The 15,798-nt window shown below is 52.0% G+C and overlaps 1 protein-coding gene across 1 annotated transcript in view; it reads right to left on the bottom strand.

Annotated features, from left to right (window-relative positions):
* Positions 1-19: 19 nt before the first annotated feature.
* DGCR8 (DGCR8 microprocessor complex subunit) overlaps positions 20-15,798 on the bottom strand; it is a 34,135-nt gene continuing 18,356 nt past the window's right edge. Inside the window, exons 10-14 of the mRNA XM_032269770.1 lie at positions 5,890-5,990; positions 5,462-5,568; positions 4,752-4,879; positions 2,898-3,011; positions 20-1,893 (exon numbers count right to left, since the gene is read on the bottom strand). Coding sequence (XP_032125661.1) covers positions 1,810-1,893; positions 2,898-3,011; positions 4,752-4,879; positions 5,462-5,568; positions 5,890-5,990 — 534 coding nt within the window. The 3' untranslated portion in view covers positions 20-1,809. The remainder of the gene's footprint in view (positions 1,894-2,897; positions 3,012-4,751; positions 4,880-5,461; positions 5,569-5,889; positions 5,991-15,798) is intronic.

Genomic DNA, 15,798 nt, shown 5'->3' with positions numbered 1-15,798 from the left:
AAAATGAAGACACTAGCCATTCCCTTCTGGACAGTTTGCTTTATATGTTCAGTCAAGGCTCGCCTTCCAGGCAGCCCAGTGCCCTTGATGGCATCAGCACAGGCTCCCCTGCCCCGACCTTGAAGCACAGCTGTGTGCACATGATTCACGCCCACACTTGGCAAACAGGTTGGGGGGAACAGGGAGACTGTGAGGGTATGGCAGCACCTGCTGTGGCACTGCCTGGGAACAGCAAGACGCAGTGAGGTTCCCCAGCCTCCAGAGGAACACATGTGCACAAAGCTTTGGTTCACAGGCGCATCTGGCTGGCTAAGGGCAACAGTCACAGTCAAATGACTATTCACAGCTGCAGACAGGAGGCAAGACAGAAGCAAGTATCTAATTACAGCAACTTGAGTTGAGGGTTTCTTTTTTAAAGGTCAACACAGAAGCCAACCTTGGTCACACAGGTGGTGAGGAAGGGATATGTTGTGGGCGACCCATGGGCCGACACTGTTCTCTGACAAAAAAGGTGCCATCAGTACCACCTGTGGGGGACTTGGTGGAGCACAGAGGCAGCAAAATGCTGGACTCTTGCTTTAGATGGTGCACAACAAGCACACAGTACCCTGAACAGTTGCTAGAGATGGGGCCAGTGGCAGCCGCCACCACCAGGGCCTGCCTTTGAGCACACCCTGGTGCCTCAGACTCAGGCAGGAGCACATTTCCATCCCACACCCGTCACTGGGGCCACCAGTAAAGAAGCCAGCTGGGCACTGGGCCTGGCTGCACAGAGCAGCTGCCTTTGACATCCAGAGAAGCCACTGTCACAGGTGACAGCTCTGGATCAAGAATGGGCTACGCTGAAGGCCCTTGCTTCCTGTTTAAACAAGTCCACTTGCTAAAATGCATGATTTCAAATCTACCTTCTACTCTCACTGTAAAAGTCTCTTTCCAAATGCTAAAATATCACAAAGGCTTTAAAAAAATCAATGGATGGACGTATGGACTCAACTGCAAAAAATCTTTTGTAAAAAACTGTTGCCGGAGGCCAGCAAAAGCAGGGCCTCAGTGTACAGGGAGGCGTGTTTAGGGCGTTAAGACTTCATCAGAAAAAGGGGCCCCAGGAGGCCAGGGCAACTCTGCGGAGGTGGCAGGACGTTGTCCTCACTGGCATCGTGTCCAGACTGAAGAGGGACCACCTTAATGGTTTGCCTGCAATCCCAGAAGAGTAGTTCTGATGCTAAAATTCTGCTTATTTTAAGCCCAAAAGGTTTAAAATACTCCTTTCTGTTCTACCTTTACAAAGAAAGGGAAACACAGAAGGCAGGTGGGGGCAGGGCACCATGTATGCCTCCTGACTGGGTCCCTGCAGCAACTCCGCAGGCGCCCTGGGCACAAGGGCCACCTGGCATCGCGGGCCAGCCACAGGACTCAGCCATCCCCTCTCATCTGCCATCCAAGCATCATGTGTCATCAGTGCATATTACATACTAAAATTCATGAAAGCCTTCATAAAAACAGCCTGTAGCAGGTGCACAGAAGCAGGGCCACCGCTGTCCAGTCACCAGCTGCCACTGGTGCAGTTGCTGAGTCCGTCTATTTAGGCCTGGGGCTTCCCAGGAAGAGCCGCTGCTCCACGTGTGTGCTGTGTGGCCGTGACTGTCCCCGTACACCAGAGCCTCCACCCTCAGGCTGGGCCCACAAACAGGTTGGCCACAGGGGAGGAGCTTGGGTCGGAGGCCTGACACTGTGGTGCACGATGCGTGACTACTGGTCTCCTCAGAAGTGCCGCTGGCGGCCCCCGTGCCCTGGCCCATGCCACCTCCCTCACACATCCACGGTGCACAGGGGCTCGCCGCCGGGTTGGGCGGACGCCACAATGGACATCTTGGGCTTCTTCCGAGTCTCCTCCTGAAAGAACAACAAAGGCCAGGGGTGCCGCTGAGGTGGGCTCGGTAGAGGGTTGGGAGGGCACGGGGTGGAGGGGGAGCCCAGAAGACCCAGGAGGCCCTGCAGCCCCAAAGGCACCAGTGCTTGTGATGCCAGGCTGGGAGGAACAGAGAAGGCCTGGGGCAGGCCATGCTGAGTCTGCAGCCTGGAGGCCCCTGGATTGCCATCAGAGCATGGCATGTGCAGCCTCCCTGGTAATCAGGACACGTACCAAGAAGTGAAGAATTTTGGGTGCAGTTACAGTGACAGGCCAGGCCTCCCCACTGGTGTTTCTCCCTTGCCCAGCCTTTGCTTTCCTCAGGCCCAGCCAGGAGCACTGTGTCCTGTGCTTGCTGCCTTCCAGCCCCACAGACCCTCTCCCGACTAGGGGCAGACAAGGCAGTCTCACTGGCTCCAGGAGGACAAGCCCCACCCCAGGGAGCAACAAGAGACCTGCTGGCCTGGGCGGTGGCAGACACCTCCTAGAGCTCTCACTCAGGCTAGGGGACTACCACACTTAAGAAAGCTCCCCGCAAGAAGGCCCAGGTGAGTGGGTCATGCTGTGGCCACACAGATACCTGAGGACAGAAGACACCACTACCAGCCTGACAGGCCCCTCTTTGAGTGTAGCTCCCAAAGGTGGCTTTAGGAGGCTTCATCAGGACCAAGCCCTACAGATTCAACCTTGGCAGGCACACTGACCTACCTCCAAAAACCCACTGTAGACATGAGACCCAGGCGGCCCACCAAAGCTGTGACCTTCATGGTCCACCATGCCAGCTCTCTTAACAGAACCAAAACTGAAGTGACCTGTGAAACTGTCATACATGTTGAAGCTCAAAACCAAGCCTGTATCTGATTTTGGAAGGAGGATCCAAACATTTCCAAGGTGTCCGCTCAGGCACAGGTCCTGGGGTCTACTCTCCCTCCACAGCTGCCACAGGAATGGCCATGGCCTGGAAGCCCTCCACTAGGGTGGCACTCACCCTCTCCTCGGCCAGCCTCTTCATCTCCTCCTGGAGCTTGCTGAGGATGTGCAGGTTGGGCTTGTTCTTCTTAGCATACTGCTGCAGCTCAATCACACTTTTGTCCGACGTCTCCTGGGAAGCACAGCACCTCACACTCAGACTGCAGGTTGTAGCTCCATGGCCTGCCCCCTGCCCAGCAGCTGTATGCCTGGGACCCTGAAGGCAGGCGCTCCCAGGGCCTGGCAGACACGAAACAGCCAGGAGCTGTGGCCACACAACTGCAGGCTGACTGCCCACCTCAGTGATGCCAGGCCTGCTGACAGCAGCAGAGGACGAGGGGCAGTCCACAGCCACTGGGCTTACTTTCTGCCCACACCACGCCACTTATGTGGCCTCCTGCCCTGGGCAAAGCAGGGAAGTGAGGTGCTCATGGTACTCAGAGCCCTCATCAAGGAGGGAAACCAGAGCATGGCCGCAGCCAGTAGGAACAGCACACTGCAGAACAGCCGCAGCCCAGCCCGTCAGCCCCAGGCACTGAGCTCGCTCTCTGCTCGCTCTCTGCACATTCCCTGACTGCAGAGTAGCATCAGGCTGGCCTCAGCCCCTTCCTGTCTTAGGCCAGCCCCAAGGGTGCTACGGTTCCACGGGATGCCAGCATTCCCCACAGTTGTGGCTGTGCCAGCCTGGGACTTTTCCACTCCTGCTTAGAGAAGTTTCCCACGCTGGGGCCCGAGTAAGGTTTGCCTTCTCTTGCTCTGTCAGAGCCAAGGACTACGCACAGCAAAGGCAGAAGCAAGCACTACCTACACTTCAACTTGCTTCCCAAAAATGTCTCTCAAGTGGCTTAACACGCCCTGGTGGCCTGCGTAGACCCCCTCACCCTCGGACACAGGGCCCACCCACCACACAGTCCTGGGGCCACCCCACATGCAGCCCCCACCCCTCCACATTTATTTCCCGTTCCACTGACCAAGATGGCAAGAACCTGGATAGTTTCTTTTTTTTTTTTTTTTTGAGACGGAGTTTCGCTCTTGTTACCCAGGCTGGAGTGCAATGGCGTGATCTCGGCTCACCGCAACCTCCGCCTCCTGGGTTCAGGCAATTCTCCTGCCCCAGCCTCCTGAGTCGCTGGGATTACAGGCACACGCCACCATGCCCAGCTAATTTTTTGTATTTTTAGTAGAGACGGGGTTTCACCATGTTGACCAGGATGGTCTCGATCTCTTGACCTCGTGATCCACCCGCCTCGGCCTCCCACAATGCTGGGATTACAGGCTTGAGCCACCGCGCCCGGCCTAGTTTCTGTAGTCACTTGAGGGAAATGAGGAATATGAACACTCACCTCCCCATGTTTCCCTCCACCCCTCAGGAGCAAGTGAGCAGTGGCTTACATTGCAAGATCTTGGCCAGAACAGCAGAAACAAGACAGATGGCACACACATGCTCTTCTCTTAGAGCTGAACCGGCACTGGTACCAGGGATAGCTGCCCTGACACACTCGCTCTCCTTCAAGCAGGAAGGACTGGGCCTGGCTCCCGAGCCTTTGCACACCTCCAGGCCAGGCGTACCTTCAGCATCTCCCGCCCAGCCCTGCCCTGAACTTCAGCCGTCTCCCTACAACCCACATAGCTAGGCCCAGGCTGAGTTCCCAATCACTCACACTTCATTGACCATTCCCAGCAGGCTGCGGGGGGAGATGTAGCTAGGACGACCCCACCCCCTGCCCACAAAAACCACACAAGTAGCCCAGGAGAAAGGCAGCTGTAAGCAAGAGCGGAACTGCCCAGCCCTGCCCCTCTGAGCGCAGAGCCCCAGTAACACACTCCAGGATGGCAGCACAGGCTGCCCAGCGACCTGATGAGGGCCAGTTACCTGCTTGACCATCTTGCTGCTCTCACGGCCATACATGCGCAGTAAAGACCCCCAGTTCTTGACATGTGGGTGCAGCAGCTGAAGGATCTTCTGTGAGGCTAACTGCTTTCCAACTCTCTTGTTCTTACCTACACAGAGAAAGAGCAAGCTTGGAGAGAAGGGGCCATGAACAACCAGTGTTCATGGGACAGCCTGCTGCCCTTAGCCCTCCTGACCCACACCCTGATGGCCGGCCAGGGCACATTCTACAGGAATAGACGGCACTCTGCCACTTCTCTCGGCACCCGAGTCTCACAGCACCCAGCTGACACCTTGAGAGTGGCCCCTCAGAGTCCAGGAGCTAAGAGCACGACCACGCAAAGACACACAGCTGAGAGCTTCACTCCCGCCAAGACCTACATCACTGACACAGGGAGCAGCAGGATTCTGCTGGCTGTGTGAGGAGAAGGGCCTTTCCTCCTGCCACAGGGACAGGGGCTGGCCAGAGAGAGGGGTGGCAGGAGGGGAAGGGGAAGACAGAGAAAGTACAGGCAGGACAGCCGCCAGTCCACCTTAGGCTGAATGTGTAGCAGTCAGCACACACAGCTGGGCTTAGGGACGATGCCAGAGCAACAGCTGGGAGCAAGCCAGAGAAGCACAGGGCCACACCAGGGGCAACCCGCCTGGCATCACCCCCGGCAGCCACCAGGCAGCAGGGAAGGAGTCCTTACACCACCCTCGCACTGTGTGCTTGCCACACGCCATGACGTATTCACTCTTCTGGTTTTTCCCAGGAACCACTTCAAACTTGATAGACGTGTCACCCATTCCATGGTTTCTTTAAGAAAAAACAGACAACAGGTGGCATCCCCTGAGCAGAGCAGCCAGTGGCCTCTGAGGAGGGCTGCTCTGGGAAGCCCTTAAAGGCTGAGGAAAAAAGCAAGCCTCTCCCCAGAATGCTTCTTACCCGGAGGAGGGAATTCTCCACACACCCGATTCAGGTCTGCAGGACTGACTGGTGGCCAGGGCCACGGGGCTGCTGTATACCCACAGAAACCCGGCCATGCCTCCGCCTTGGGACAAACAGCCACAAGGATACGAGATGCCAAAGAGGAGCTCCCCCCGCCGACTCGGGAGGGAAGGCGCCCCCCTACCCTACCTTTTAAGGCACTCATGAAGGATCTGATATGGAGACAACAGCCCAGCCTTGCTGGTCAGCTCGTAGACCCGCGAGTCCTCGATGCTGATGTGGTTAAAATACTACAACACAAAGCAGAGGCTCATGAGTCCCCATCAGCCTTCTCGCGGCTGGGCCTGCAGTTGGCTTCCCCCAGATGCTTCGTATCTGTTCTTATGAGTTCGCCTAGCACATCATACCCCCAACTCTGCAAGAAACCCACCAGTTATGGGACACGCTCTGTACCTCATCATCCAGTTGCCCATCTCCAGAGCCCACAGTGCCCCTCTGCCCTCAGCACTGTGGGACAGAGTCTGGTATCCCAAGGGGACCCCAGGTACATGGCTGGTTGGCCAGGCCCACCTCACCTGGATCCGATTCTGATCCACAAGGCACCTTTCTCAGAACTCTAAAGATAAAACAACTTTGGAGAGAGCCTTTACCATCGCCACAACTGAGACTACAGGAGAGGGAAAGTAAGCCAGACCCAAAAGCTGGCCTTAAAAGGCCCAGCTCCCCAACAGCTGAAGCCCCATACAGCCACACAGAGCCCAGCCCCAGGTGGCCAGCAGGGGTCTGGCCCACTTTAGTTTCCAACAGTGTCATCAGCCTGGCTCTGCAGCCAACCCGAGAACACACACGGGAAGGGCAAGAGAGGCAGACAGGGAAACAAGATTCCCAAGTTACACTAGAGGGAATGGGGAGATTCCGCACAGCGAGGTGTAGGGAAGCTGCACCGGGCTGAGGTGCAGAGGGAGCGCCCACTGCACGTTCCCTGACAAGGCCTTTGGCTAAAGCTGAGAGCTCCTCCTGGGTGAAAGACGCCATCCAGCCCACTCCAGAGCATGGACAACCTCCCTGTTGGAGCTGCTGTGGCAACATAACACAAATTAAATGGCTTAGGACAAGATGTTTATTCTCTTGACGTCCTGAAGTCCGAAATCAAGGCCTCCGGAGGGCCGTATTCCTTCAGAAGTCTCTAGGGAGCCTCTGTCAGCTCCTGGAGGCCCTGGCATCCCTTGGCTATGGCAGCATTGCTCTGATTTTCATATGGCCCACTAGCCCTGCTCCTATTCCCTCTTCTTAGAGAAACACCAGACACACCGGATGAAGGGCCCCACCATACTGCTTCAGTGTGATCTCATGTTAACCTAACTAATGCTATCTGCAACCATCCTCTTTCCAAAAAAGACCACACTCTGAGGTACCGGATATTAGGCATCAGCCACACCCACACAGAACTTCCCCCACCAGCCCTATTCTGGAGGGGTGTGCAGGGATCTGGAGCCTGCATGGCCCATAGGCTTTGAGAAAGCCTAGAATTAAATGATTCACACGCCTTGCTCTGCAGGCTCCACCGTGTGCCAAGTCCACTCTGCAGGGACGCTGGCCCTACAGACAGGGCAGCGGGCAGCTCCTCTGCCCTCACCGCTCCAGCAAGCAGCAAAAATGCCAACTTGCTTCAAGTGCATGGAAGAGGAAGGCGTTGGCCGGGCACGGTGGCTCACACCTGTAATCACAGCACTTTGGAAGGCTGAGGCAGGTGGATCACCTGAGCTCAGGATTTCAAGAGCAGCCTGGCCAACATGGTGAAATCCCATTTCTACTAAAAACACAAAAATTAGCCAGGCATAGTGGCGCGTGGCTGTAGTCCCAGCTACTCAGGAGGCTGAGGCAGGAGAATCATTTGAACCTGGAAGGCGGAGGCTAGAGCGAGCCGAGATCGCACCACTGCACTTCAGCCTGGGCAACAGAGCAAGACTCCGTCTCAAAAAGAAAAAAAGAGAGTAAGACACTAGCCCTGAGGCTGGCAAGCAACAAATCCTCGAAGACACCACTCCTCTCTAATGCACAAATCAACATGGGTCTTTTTCCAGGGAAGGTCACTCACCAAGAAATCAGGCCCTAGAACCTCAAGGTCTGGCCAAGCAGCTGACCAATTAGCAATGTCCAGTGCTCTCAGCCCGCAAGGATCCACATACCCCACACGACTTCGGGACTGGCCCTGGAGAAGCTGAGGCCGTGGCTGGCACACACACAGCTAGAGAGCACGCTCAGAAGTTTCTGGCAAAAGACCTACACCAGGATGCCCTGCACCAAGCTGCCTTGAGCCACACGTGCTACTAAGGGTTAATCCACCAAGGACAGGTGGAGGCTCCAGCTCATAAGAGCAGACGAATGGCAGAAGGGACCTGCAGGCAAATTCCTGTTGCTTCTGACAAACAGCATGGGAGAAACCTGAGCAATCAGTGCCTGGCAGATGCCAAAGGATAGCAACAGACGCCCGACACCTCTACGTTCCACTATCTAGATGAAATGGACCAATGCCTGGCAAGACACAAACTATCTCAGTAGTCTCAACAGCCCTACACCCATTCAAGAAACTCAACAGTAGTTCAGAGTAGTCATAGTTATAGTTAGTAGTTCATATACTAGTAGTTTAAAACTTTCACACTGGGAGAACTCCAGGCCCAAATTTTAAGGAAGAAATGATACCAATTCTGTATCTCTCTCTTACCCTTCAGAAAAACTCAGGAGGGCTTCTTCCCACTTCGCTAACCACACCATGACATGAACACCAAGTGACAACGGTACAAAAACTACACTCATATCCCTGATGAACACAGACACAGTAGGGAACTAGCAAATTAAAGCCATTAACACATGAAAAGGAATATATACCATGCCCAAGGAGGACTTATCCCAGGATGGCATTTTTTAAAAATCAACATAATTAACTATATTAACAAAGAAAACTGGATAAGAAATATACAGAAAAACTACTAGAATAAATGAATACAAATAAAACAAATTCTAGCTCTAATGCTAGCAATAAACAATCAATCAGAACTAATGTACTATTCACCACAGTGCCACACATAAAATATTTAAGTCTAGTAGACTATGCACAGGGCCTGTGTGCTGAAAACTGCCAACCACCCATGAAAACTAGCAAAGACGACCTGAATAAATAGACAGATGGACTGTGTTTACGATTTGGAAAACTCAATATTGTTAGGATATCCATTCTCCCCAATTTGATCTACAGATTAAATACAATTCCAATCAAAATGCAGGCAGAATTTTTTTTTTTTCCTGAGATGGAATCTTACTCTGTTGCCCACACTGGAGTGCGGTGGTGCCATCTTGGCTCACTGCAACCTCGGCCTCCCAGGTTCAAGCAATTCTCCTGCCTCAGCCTCCCAAGTAGCTGGGATTATAAGGGCCCACCACCATACCTGGCTAAGTTTTATATTTTTAGTAGAGACGGGGCTTCACCATGTAGGCCAGGCTGGTCTCGAACTCCTGACCTTGTGATCTGCCTGCCTCGGCCTCCCAAAATGCTGGGATTACAGGCATAAGCCACTGCACCCGGCCTTTTCTTTTCTTTTCTTTAAGATGGAGTTTCGCTCTTGTTGTCCAGGCTGGAGTGCAATGGCACGATCTCGGCTCACTGCAAACTCCACCTCCTGGTTTTAAGCAATTCTCCTGCCTCAGCCTCCCGAGTAGCTGGGATTACAGGTGCGCCCCACCACACCCAGCTAATTTTTGTATTTTAGTAGAGATGGGGTTTCACCATGTTGGTCAGGCTGGTCTCAAACTCCTGACGGCAGGTGATCCACCCACCTCAGCCTCCCAAAGTGCTGGGATTATAGGCATGAGACACCACACCTGGCCCAGAATTTTTTACAGAAACTGACAAATTGTTTCTAAAGTCTACATGGAATAGCAAAGGAGCTAGAATAGCCTAAACAATTTTTTGAGAAATAACAACAAAGTCAGAGAATTCCCACTCTCTCGTTCTAAGACTTCAAGTCATCAGGAAGGTGTGGCATCAGTGAAAGGACACACAGCTTAAAGGACAGAAGAGAGCACCGAGGCCAGGCGCGGTGGCTCATGCCTATAATCCCAGCACTTCGGGAGGCCCAGGCGGGTAGATTACCTGAGGTCAGGAGCTTGAGACCAGTCTGACCAACATGGTGAAACCCTGTCTCCAAAAAGAAAGAGAGAGCCCTGAAACAGACACTTCCATGGTCACCCAGTGACTGAGAAAGGTGTAAGGGCAATTCAAGGTAAGCATACACCTGCCACATGGCCCAGCAGCCCCACACCAGGGGTTTACCTGAAGGAAATGAATCCGCCCATCACACACAGACCTGGAGGCCTTAAAGCAGCCTTACTGCCCATCACCAAAACCCAGAAACTTGCCAGTGTCCCTCAAGGGAGAATGGAGAGATGCCCTGAGGGGCACAGCCACCTGATGGCCAGCACTCAGGAGTACAAATGACCACACTACAGACCTGTCACACCATGCCACGCCAGAGGCTAGGTCCAAAGGCTACCTGCCATGTGACTCCAATGAGAGGACATTCTGGTGCTGGCAAAACTACAGGGGCAGTTCAGTGCCTGCCAGAGGATACAGGTGAGAGTTTGGCCAACAAAGGATAATGTGGGAGTGTACGGAAATGTTCTGCATCTTGATTGTAGTGTTGGCTACATGACTCTGCATTTGTCAAAACTCATAGAACTGTACCAAAAAGTGAATTTAACTTTATATAAATTTTAAAATAAGTTGAAAAAAAATGAAAACACTTGGTCACTGATACCTAAATTTAATAGCCATGAACCACCAACCCACAGCTAGCAACAAAATGTCAATAAGAGATCACCACAAATTTTGGGAAAAGGAAATGATGCCAGTTCTGTTCCTCCTTTTTCCCTTTTTAGTTAAGCAGCACACACGCTTTGCACTAAGCCTCTCCCTCCTGGCAATGGCACAGGGACCCAGAGCCCTTGGTGGACTCTGTGGCCACGGCACCTCAGCCATCAACCCGCTCCTCCTGGACGTATGTCAACCCCACCTCTGAAGTCCACACAAGGAGGGGATGCTACCCAATGGCCCAGGCTGTCCAGGGGACAGTCCAAGGACAAGTGTTGGTACCTCTGCACAGGGAGCTGGGAGGGGCAAGGGGCAGGGACACAACTTGAGAGCCTGCTCAGTGGGAGGGGACCAGCAAATAGGAAACTCCCAGGAACAGGAGGCAGCTGCCCCTATCTAAACCCCCACTCTACAACTGAGGGAAAAGCAACTTTCCCCTCTGACAGATTTTAAAATGGGGACATCAGACTGCATACACACAAATCAGAAGGGTCAAAAAGCTTCTCAGGAGGGGCACATAGAAAAGGAACCCGAAACCGAGGCATGGTATCATAAAAACACTGGGTCTTTTTTTTTTTTTTTTTTTTTTTTGAGACGGAGTTTCGCTCTTGTTACCCAGGCTGGAGTGCAATGGCGCGATCTCGGCTCACCGCAACCTCCGCCTCCCGGGTTCAGGCAATTCTCCTGCCCCAGCCTCCTGAGTCGCTGGGATTACAGGCACGCGCCACCATGCCCAGCTAATTTTTTGTATTTTTAGTAGAGACGGGGTTTCACCATGTTGACCAGGATGGTCTCGATCTCTTGACCTCGTGATCCACCCGCCTCGGCCTCCCAAAGTGCTGGGATTACAGGCTTGAGCCACCGCGCCCGGCCAACACTGGGTCTTTTCTCAGGTTCCCAGAAAAGACCTCCTAAAACCCTGAGGATTTCCTGAGGCATTTGTCTTTTGTGATTCAAAACGACCACACCACAGAGCTTATGCTGAGGAGGTGGCTCAGGGTGGGCTCCCCAGAAAGATCAAATGTGTGATTAGAGGGAAGGAACTTTCAGCCCTTCATAAAAAATAAGTTTCATAAGTAAAATGTTTCCCTGAGTTTCCTGAGCCCTAGTAAATTGCCAAGCCCAAGGAGGGGTCCCGTGCTGGGTGGCAGGGGCCCCCACTTGTAGATGGCATGGAAGTGGGGCTGTCCCTTGGAACTGAGCTCCTTACCTGGGGAAATCTGACACTAGCTCCAGACAGACTGCAGCAAGGGAGGAGTGCAGGGGGTGTGGAAAAAGCCCCAGGCAGTGGAGTCTACAGCGGAAGCCACCACACGCCCTATCTCCATGTCCCTCTCCACCGGGGGAAACCTCTTCAGACTACTTGGCAAAGTAGTTTCAAGACAGCCTCTCCATTTCCCTAGAGTGGAAGAGCCCTAGAATGGAGACTGAGAACCTGACTACCAGCTGGGCCCTCTCTGGCACTAGAACCCACAGTGGCTCACGGACATTTCCACCACCCCATAACAAAGGACAGGCAGGGCCTTTACTCAGACAGGAAGGTGGCATGAGACCTACACAACTCAAGCACCATCATCTGCAATAATCCATGCTAAGAGTCTTGGTGGGCTGGGGTTTATGCAAGCGCTTCCCCGGAGGGCCTTGGAAGCCATCTTTCCCACAGTTGGGTCACTCAGAAATAAAGGTCAAATGTGGTCAGGTGCAGGGGCTCACACCTGTAATCCCAGCACTTTGGGAGACCAAGGCAGGCTGATCACAAGGTCAAGAGATCAAGACCATCCTGGCCAACATGGTAAAACCCCATCTCTACTAAAAATACGAAACGTAGCCAAGCATGATGGCACATGCCTGTAGTCCCAGCTACTCAGGAAGCCGAGGCAGGAGAATCTCCTGAACCTGGGAGGCAGATGTTGCAGTGAGCCGAGATCACGCCACTGTACTCCAGCCTGGCAACAGAGCAAGATCCTATCTCAAAAAAAAAAAAAAAGTCAAATGTGACTCTTCCTGGAGCAGCTGGTACTTGGAGACCATGCTTGATCCAACTGTGGTCTGCAATCTGTCTGTAGCCTGTCCATGACGAAGCAGTTACATAAAGCACACAAAACATTCAGAAACCTGAGAGCACGAGGCCAGGTATGGTGGCTCACACCTGTAATCCCATCACTCTGGGAGGCTGAGGCAGGAAGACTGCTTGAAACCAGGAGCTGGAGAAACCTAAGATCAAGTTAGTACTACCATGGACACTTAACCATATTTTATAATAGCACCAGTTCACAAAGATAAGAAAACTTTACAAAACCCATTCTAAAGTAGTTCTGGAATGGCCAAATAAGGACCTACAAAATCTGCTCTCCCCATCAAAGCAAGAAGAACACTAAGCAAAAATGGTCAGAACCAATTCTTTCAGAACCCTGGAAACTAAAGAAAGGCTTTCAACAATCTGAGGAGTGCTGATTCAAGAAAGACAAGCAAGTCTTGCTAAGAACAAAGCATTGCTGGCATCTTAAGTCGCCCCATTCCCAGCCCTTCTCCCCAGCTCTGTGGTATCACACAATGCAGAACGGTCCTCAAGGCGCCAGGCCCAGAGAACTGTCACTGCTGGGTCTACCCTGGCCACCCACCTGTCTTTATTTGACCTCGATCACTGAAAACAGCTCAGTTCCTCAGGGCATTTGTCCAAAGCAATCAGTGGCAATTGTTTCACGTTGCAGCTGCTGGAGGCTGGGGCACTAGTGGGGCAAACAAGAGGCTGGCCAAGAAGCCAGGAAGTAAAAGCTGGAGATGTCCATGGGGCTCTGAAAGGCTCTAGCATATGTCTGGGAATGGCTGGGTGCAGGCCCAGGAAACCTCCCAGCTGACTGGCCTAGAGGCTCTGTGCAGGTGGGAGGGAAAGGCCAAGGCAGCTGGAAGCCACCAGAGCATGCCAGGTAAGCCCCACAGGCCCACAGCTCTCAACACAAGCCGGGAGACTTACTGGGTCAGAGAATTTAAGAAAATCCCTGTCCAAGCGACAGGAGACCACATAGCTAAAGGGCCAGTGTATTCAGTGGTCATCACAAAGAATCCACACTTCACAAAATTAATCTAGGAAAGTCACTATTATGAGGTAAATTTTCACCCCCAAATTTACATGTTGAAGTCCCTCAGAATGCAACAGTATTTGGAGACAAGGTCTTTACAGAGAACATCAAGTTACAAAGAGGTCATTAGGGTGGGCCCTAATCCAGTGTGACAGGTGTGCTTATCAAATGGGGAATGTGGAGAGCAGCATGACCAGCATGCACACAGGAAAAAGGGAATGAAGCCCGCCAGCCTCCACCCACGGAGAAAGGCCTTCCCTTAGTCTTCTGACACCTTCGTTTTGGACTTCTGGCTTCCAGAACTTGAAACTAAACATCTCTGTCATGTAAGCTTCCCAGTCTATGATACCTTGTTACAGCATCCCTAGCAGACTGATGCAGTCACAAATAGAGAGCAAGGACATATGACAGAAACGATAAACTTCGGGGAGATAAGGTAATCTAATTTCCAGAACTGCCACATTTTAAATGTCCAATTCTCCATGACAACAACAAATTCTGGACACGCAAAAAAAAAATTGGAAAGTAGAGGCTGGGCACAGTGGCTCATGCCTGTAATCCCAGCACTTTGGGAGGCCGAGGCAGGTGGATCATCTGAGGTGAGGAGTTCGAGACCAGCCTGGCCAACATGGCAAAACCCCGTTATCTACTAAAAACATAGAAATTATCCAGGTGTGATGGTGCGCGCCTGAAATCCCAGCTACTCGGGAGGCTGAGGCAGAAGAATTGCTTGAAAGTGGGAGGCAGAGGTTGCCGTGGACTGAGATCACGCCACTGCACTCCAGCCTGGGTGACAGAGCAAGACTCCTTCTCAAAAAAGAAAAGAAAAGAAAAGAAATAGGAAAGTAGAGACAGCCCACTCATGAAGGGAAAGGCAGTTTAATGTACACTCTTCTCTGAGGACTGGATTTACCAGAAACAGACTTCACATCACCTACAGAAAACATGCTCAAAGGACTAAGTAACCATGTCTAAAGAACTGAAGTATAATGCCAGCACGGTGGCTCACACCTGTAATCCCAACACTTTGGGAGGCTAAGGTGGGCAGATTGCTTCAGCCTGGGAGTTCGAGACCAGCCTCAGCAACACGTCGAAATCCCATCTCCACCCACTCCCAAAAGTACCAAAATATATATAAATATACATATATATAATTTTTTTAAAAAAGGATTAAAGTATACAAACAATGCATTACCCAATCGAGAATTTCAAAAAAGAGATAGAAATTATGAAACATTCACTAGAGGGGTTCACCAGCAGAACCTGAGCAGACAGAAGATGGAGGAGCAAACTTAAAGACAGGACAATTGAAATAATCCACTCTGAGAAACAGAAAAAAGAACAGAGAAAAAAAACAACAGAGCCTCAGAGACCTGTAAGAGATCATCAAGTGTACAATTTACTGACCAAGGAAAAGAAGAAAGCCTTAAATTACTGAAATCAGGAATGACAGCAAGGGACCATCACAACCATATAGAAATAAAAAATGTGGCTGGGCACGGTGGCTCAAGCCTGTAATCCCAGCACTTTGGGAGGCCGAGGCGGGTGGATCACGAGGTCAAGAGATCGAGACCATCCTGGTCAACATGGTGAAACCCCGTCTCTACTAAAAATACAAAAAATTAGCTGGGCATGGTGGCATGTGCCTGTAATCCCAGCGACTCAGGAGGCTGAGGCAGGAGAATTGCCTGAACCCAGGAGGCGGAGGTTGCGGTGAGCCGAGATCGCGCCATTGCACTCCAGCCTGGGTAACAAGAGCGAAACTCCGTCTCAAAAAAAAAAAAAAAAAAAAAAAAAAAAAAAAAAAAGAAATAAAAAATGATCATATGGGGATACTAAAAAAGGAAAAAATGAAAACCTGGCCAGGCACGGTGGCTCATGCCTGTAATCCCAACATTCTGGGAGGCCAAGGCGGGTGGATCACGAGGTCAGGAGTCCAAGACTAGCCTGGCCAAGATGAAATACAGAAAATACAGAACTACTAAAAATACAGAACTAAGCCGGGTGTGGTGGCAGGTGTCTACAATCCCAGCTACTCAGGAGGCCGAGGCAGGGAACAGCGTAAACCTGGGAGGGGGAGGTTGCAATGAGCCGAGATCAAGCTGCTGCACTCCAGCCTGGGTGACAGAGCAAGACTCCATCTCAAAAAAA

The sequence above is a fragment of the Sapajus apella genome, unplaced genomic scaffold (genome assembly GCF_009761245.1).
Source record: "Sapajus apella isolate SASKATOON/1434 unplaced genomic scaffold, GSC_monkey_1.0 scaffold198, whole genome shotgun sequence".
In the NCBI taxonomy this organism is placed as follows: domain Eukaryota; kingdom Metazoa; phylum Chordata; class Mammalia; order Primates; family Cebidae; genus Sapajus; species Sapajus apella.
This window is presented reverse-complemented; position numbering and strand designations above follow the sequence as displayed.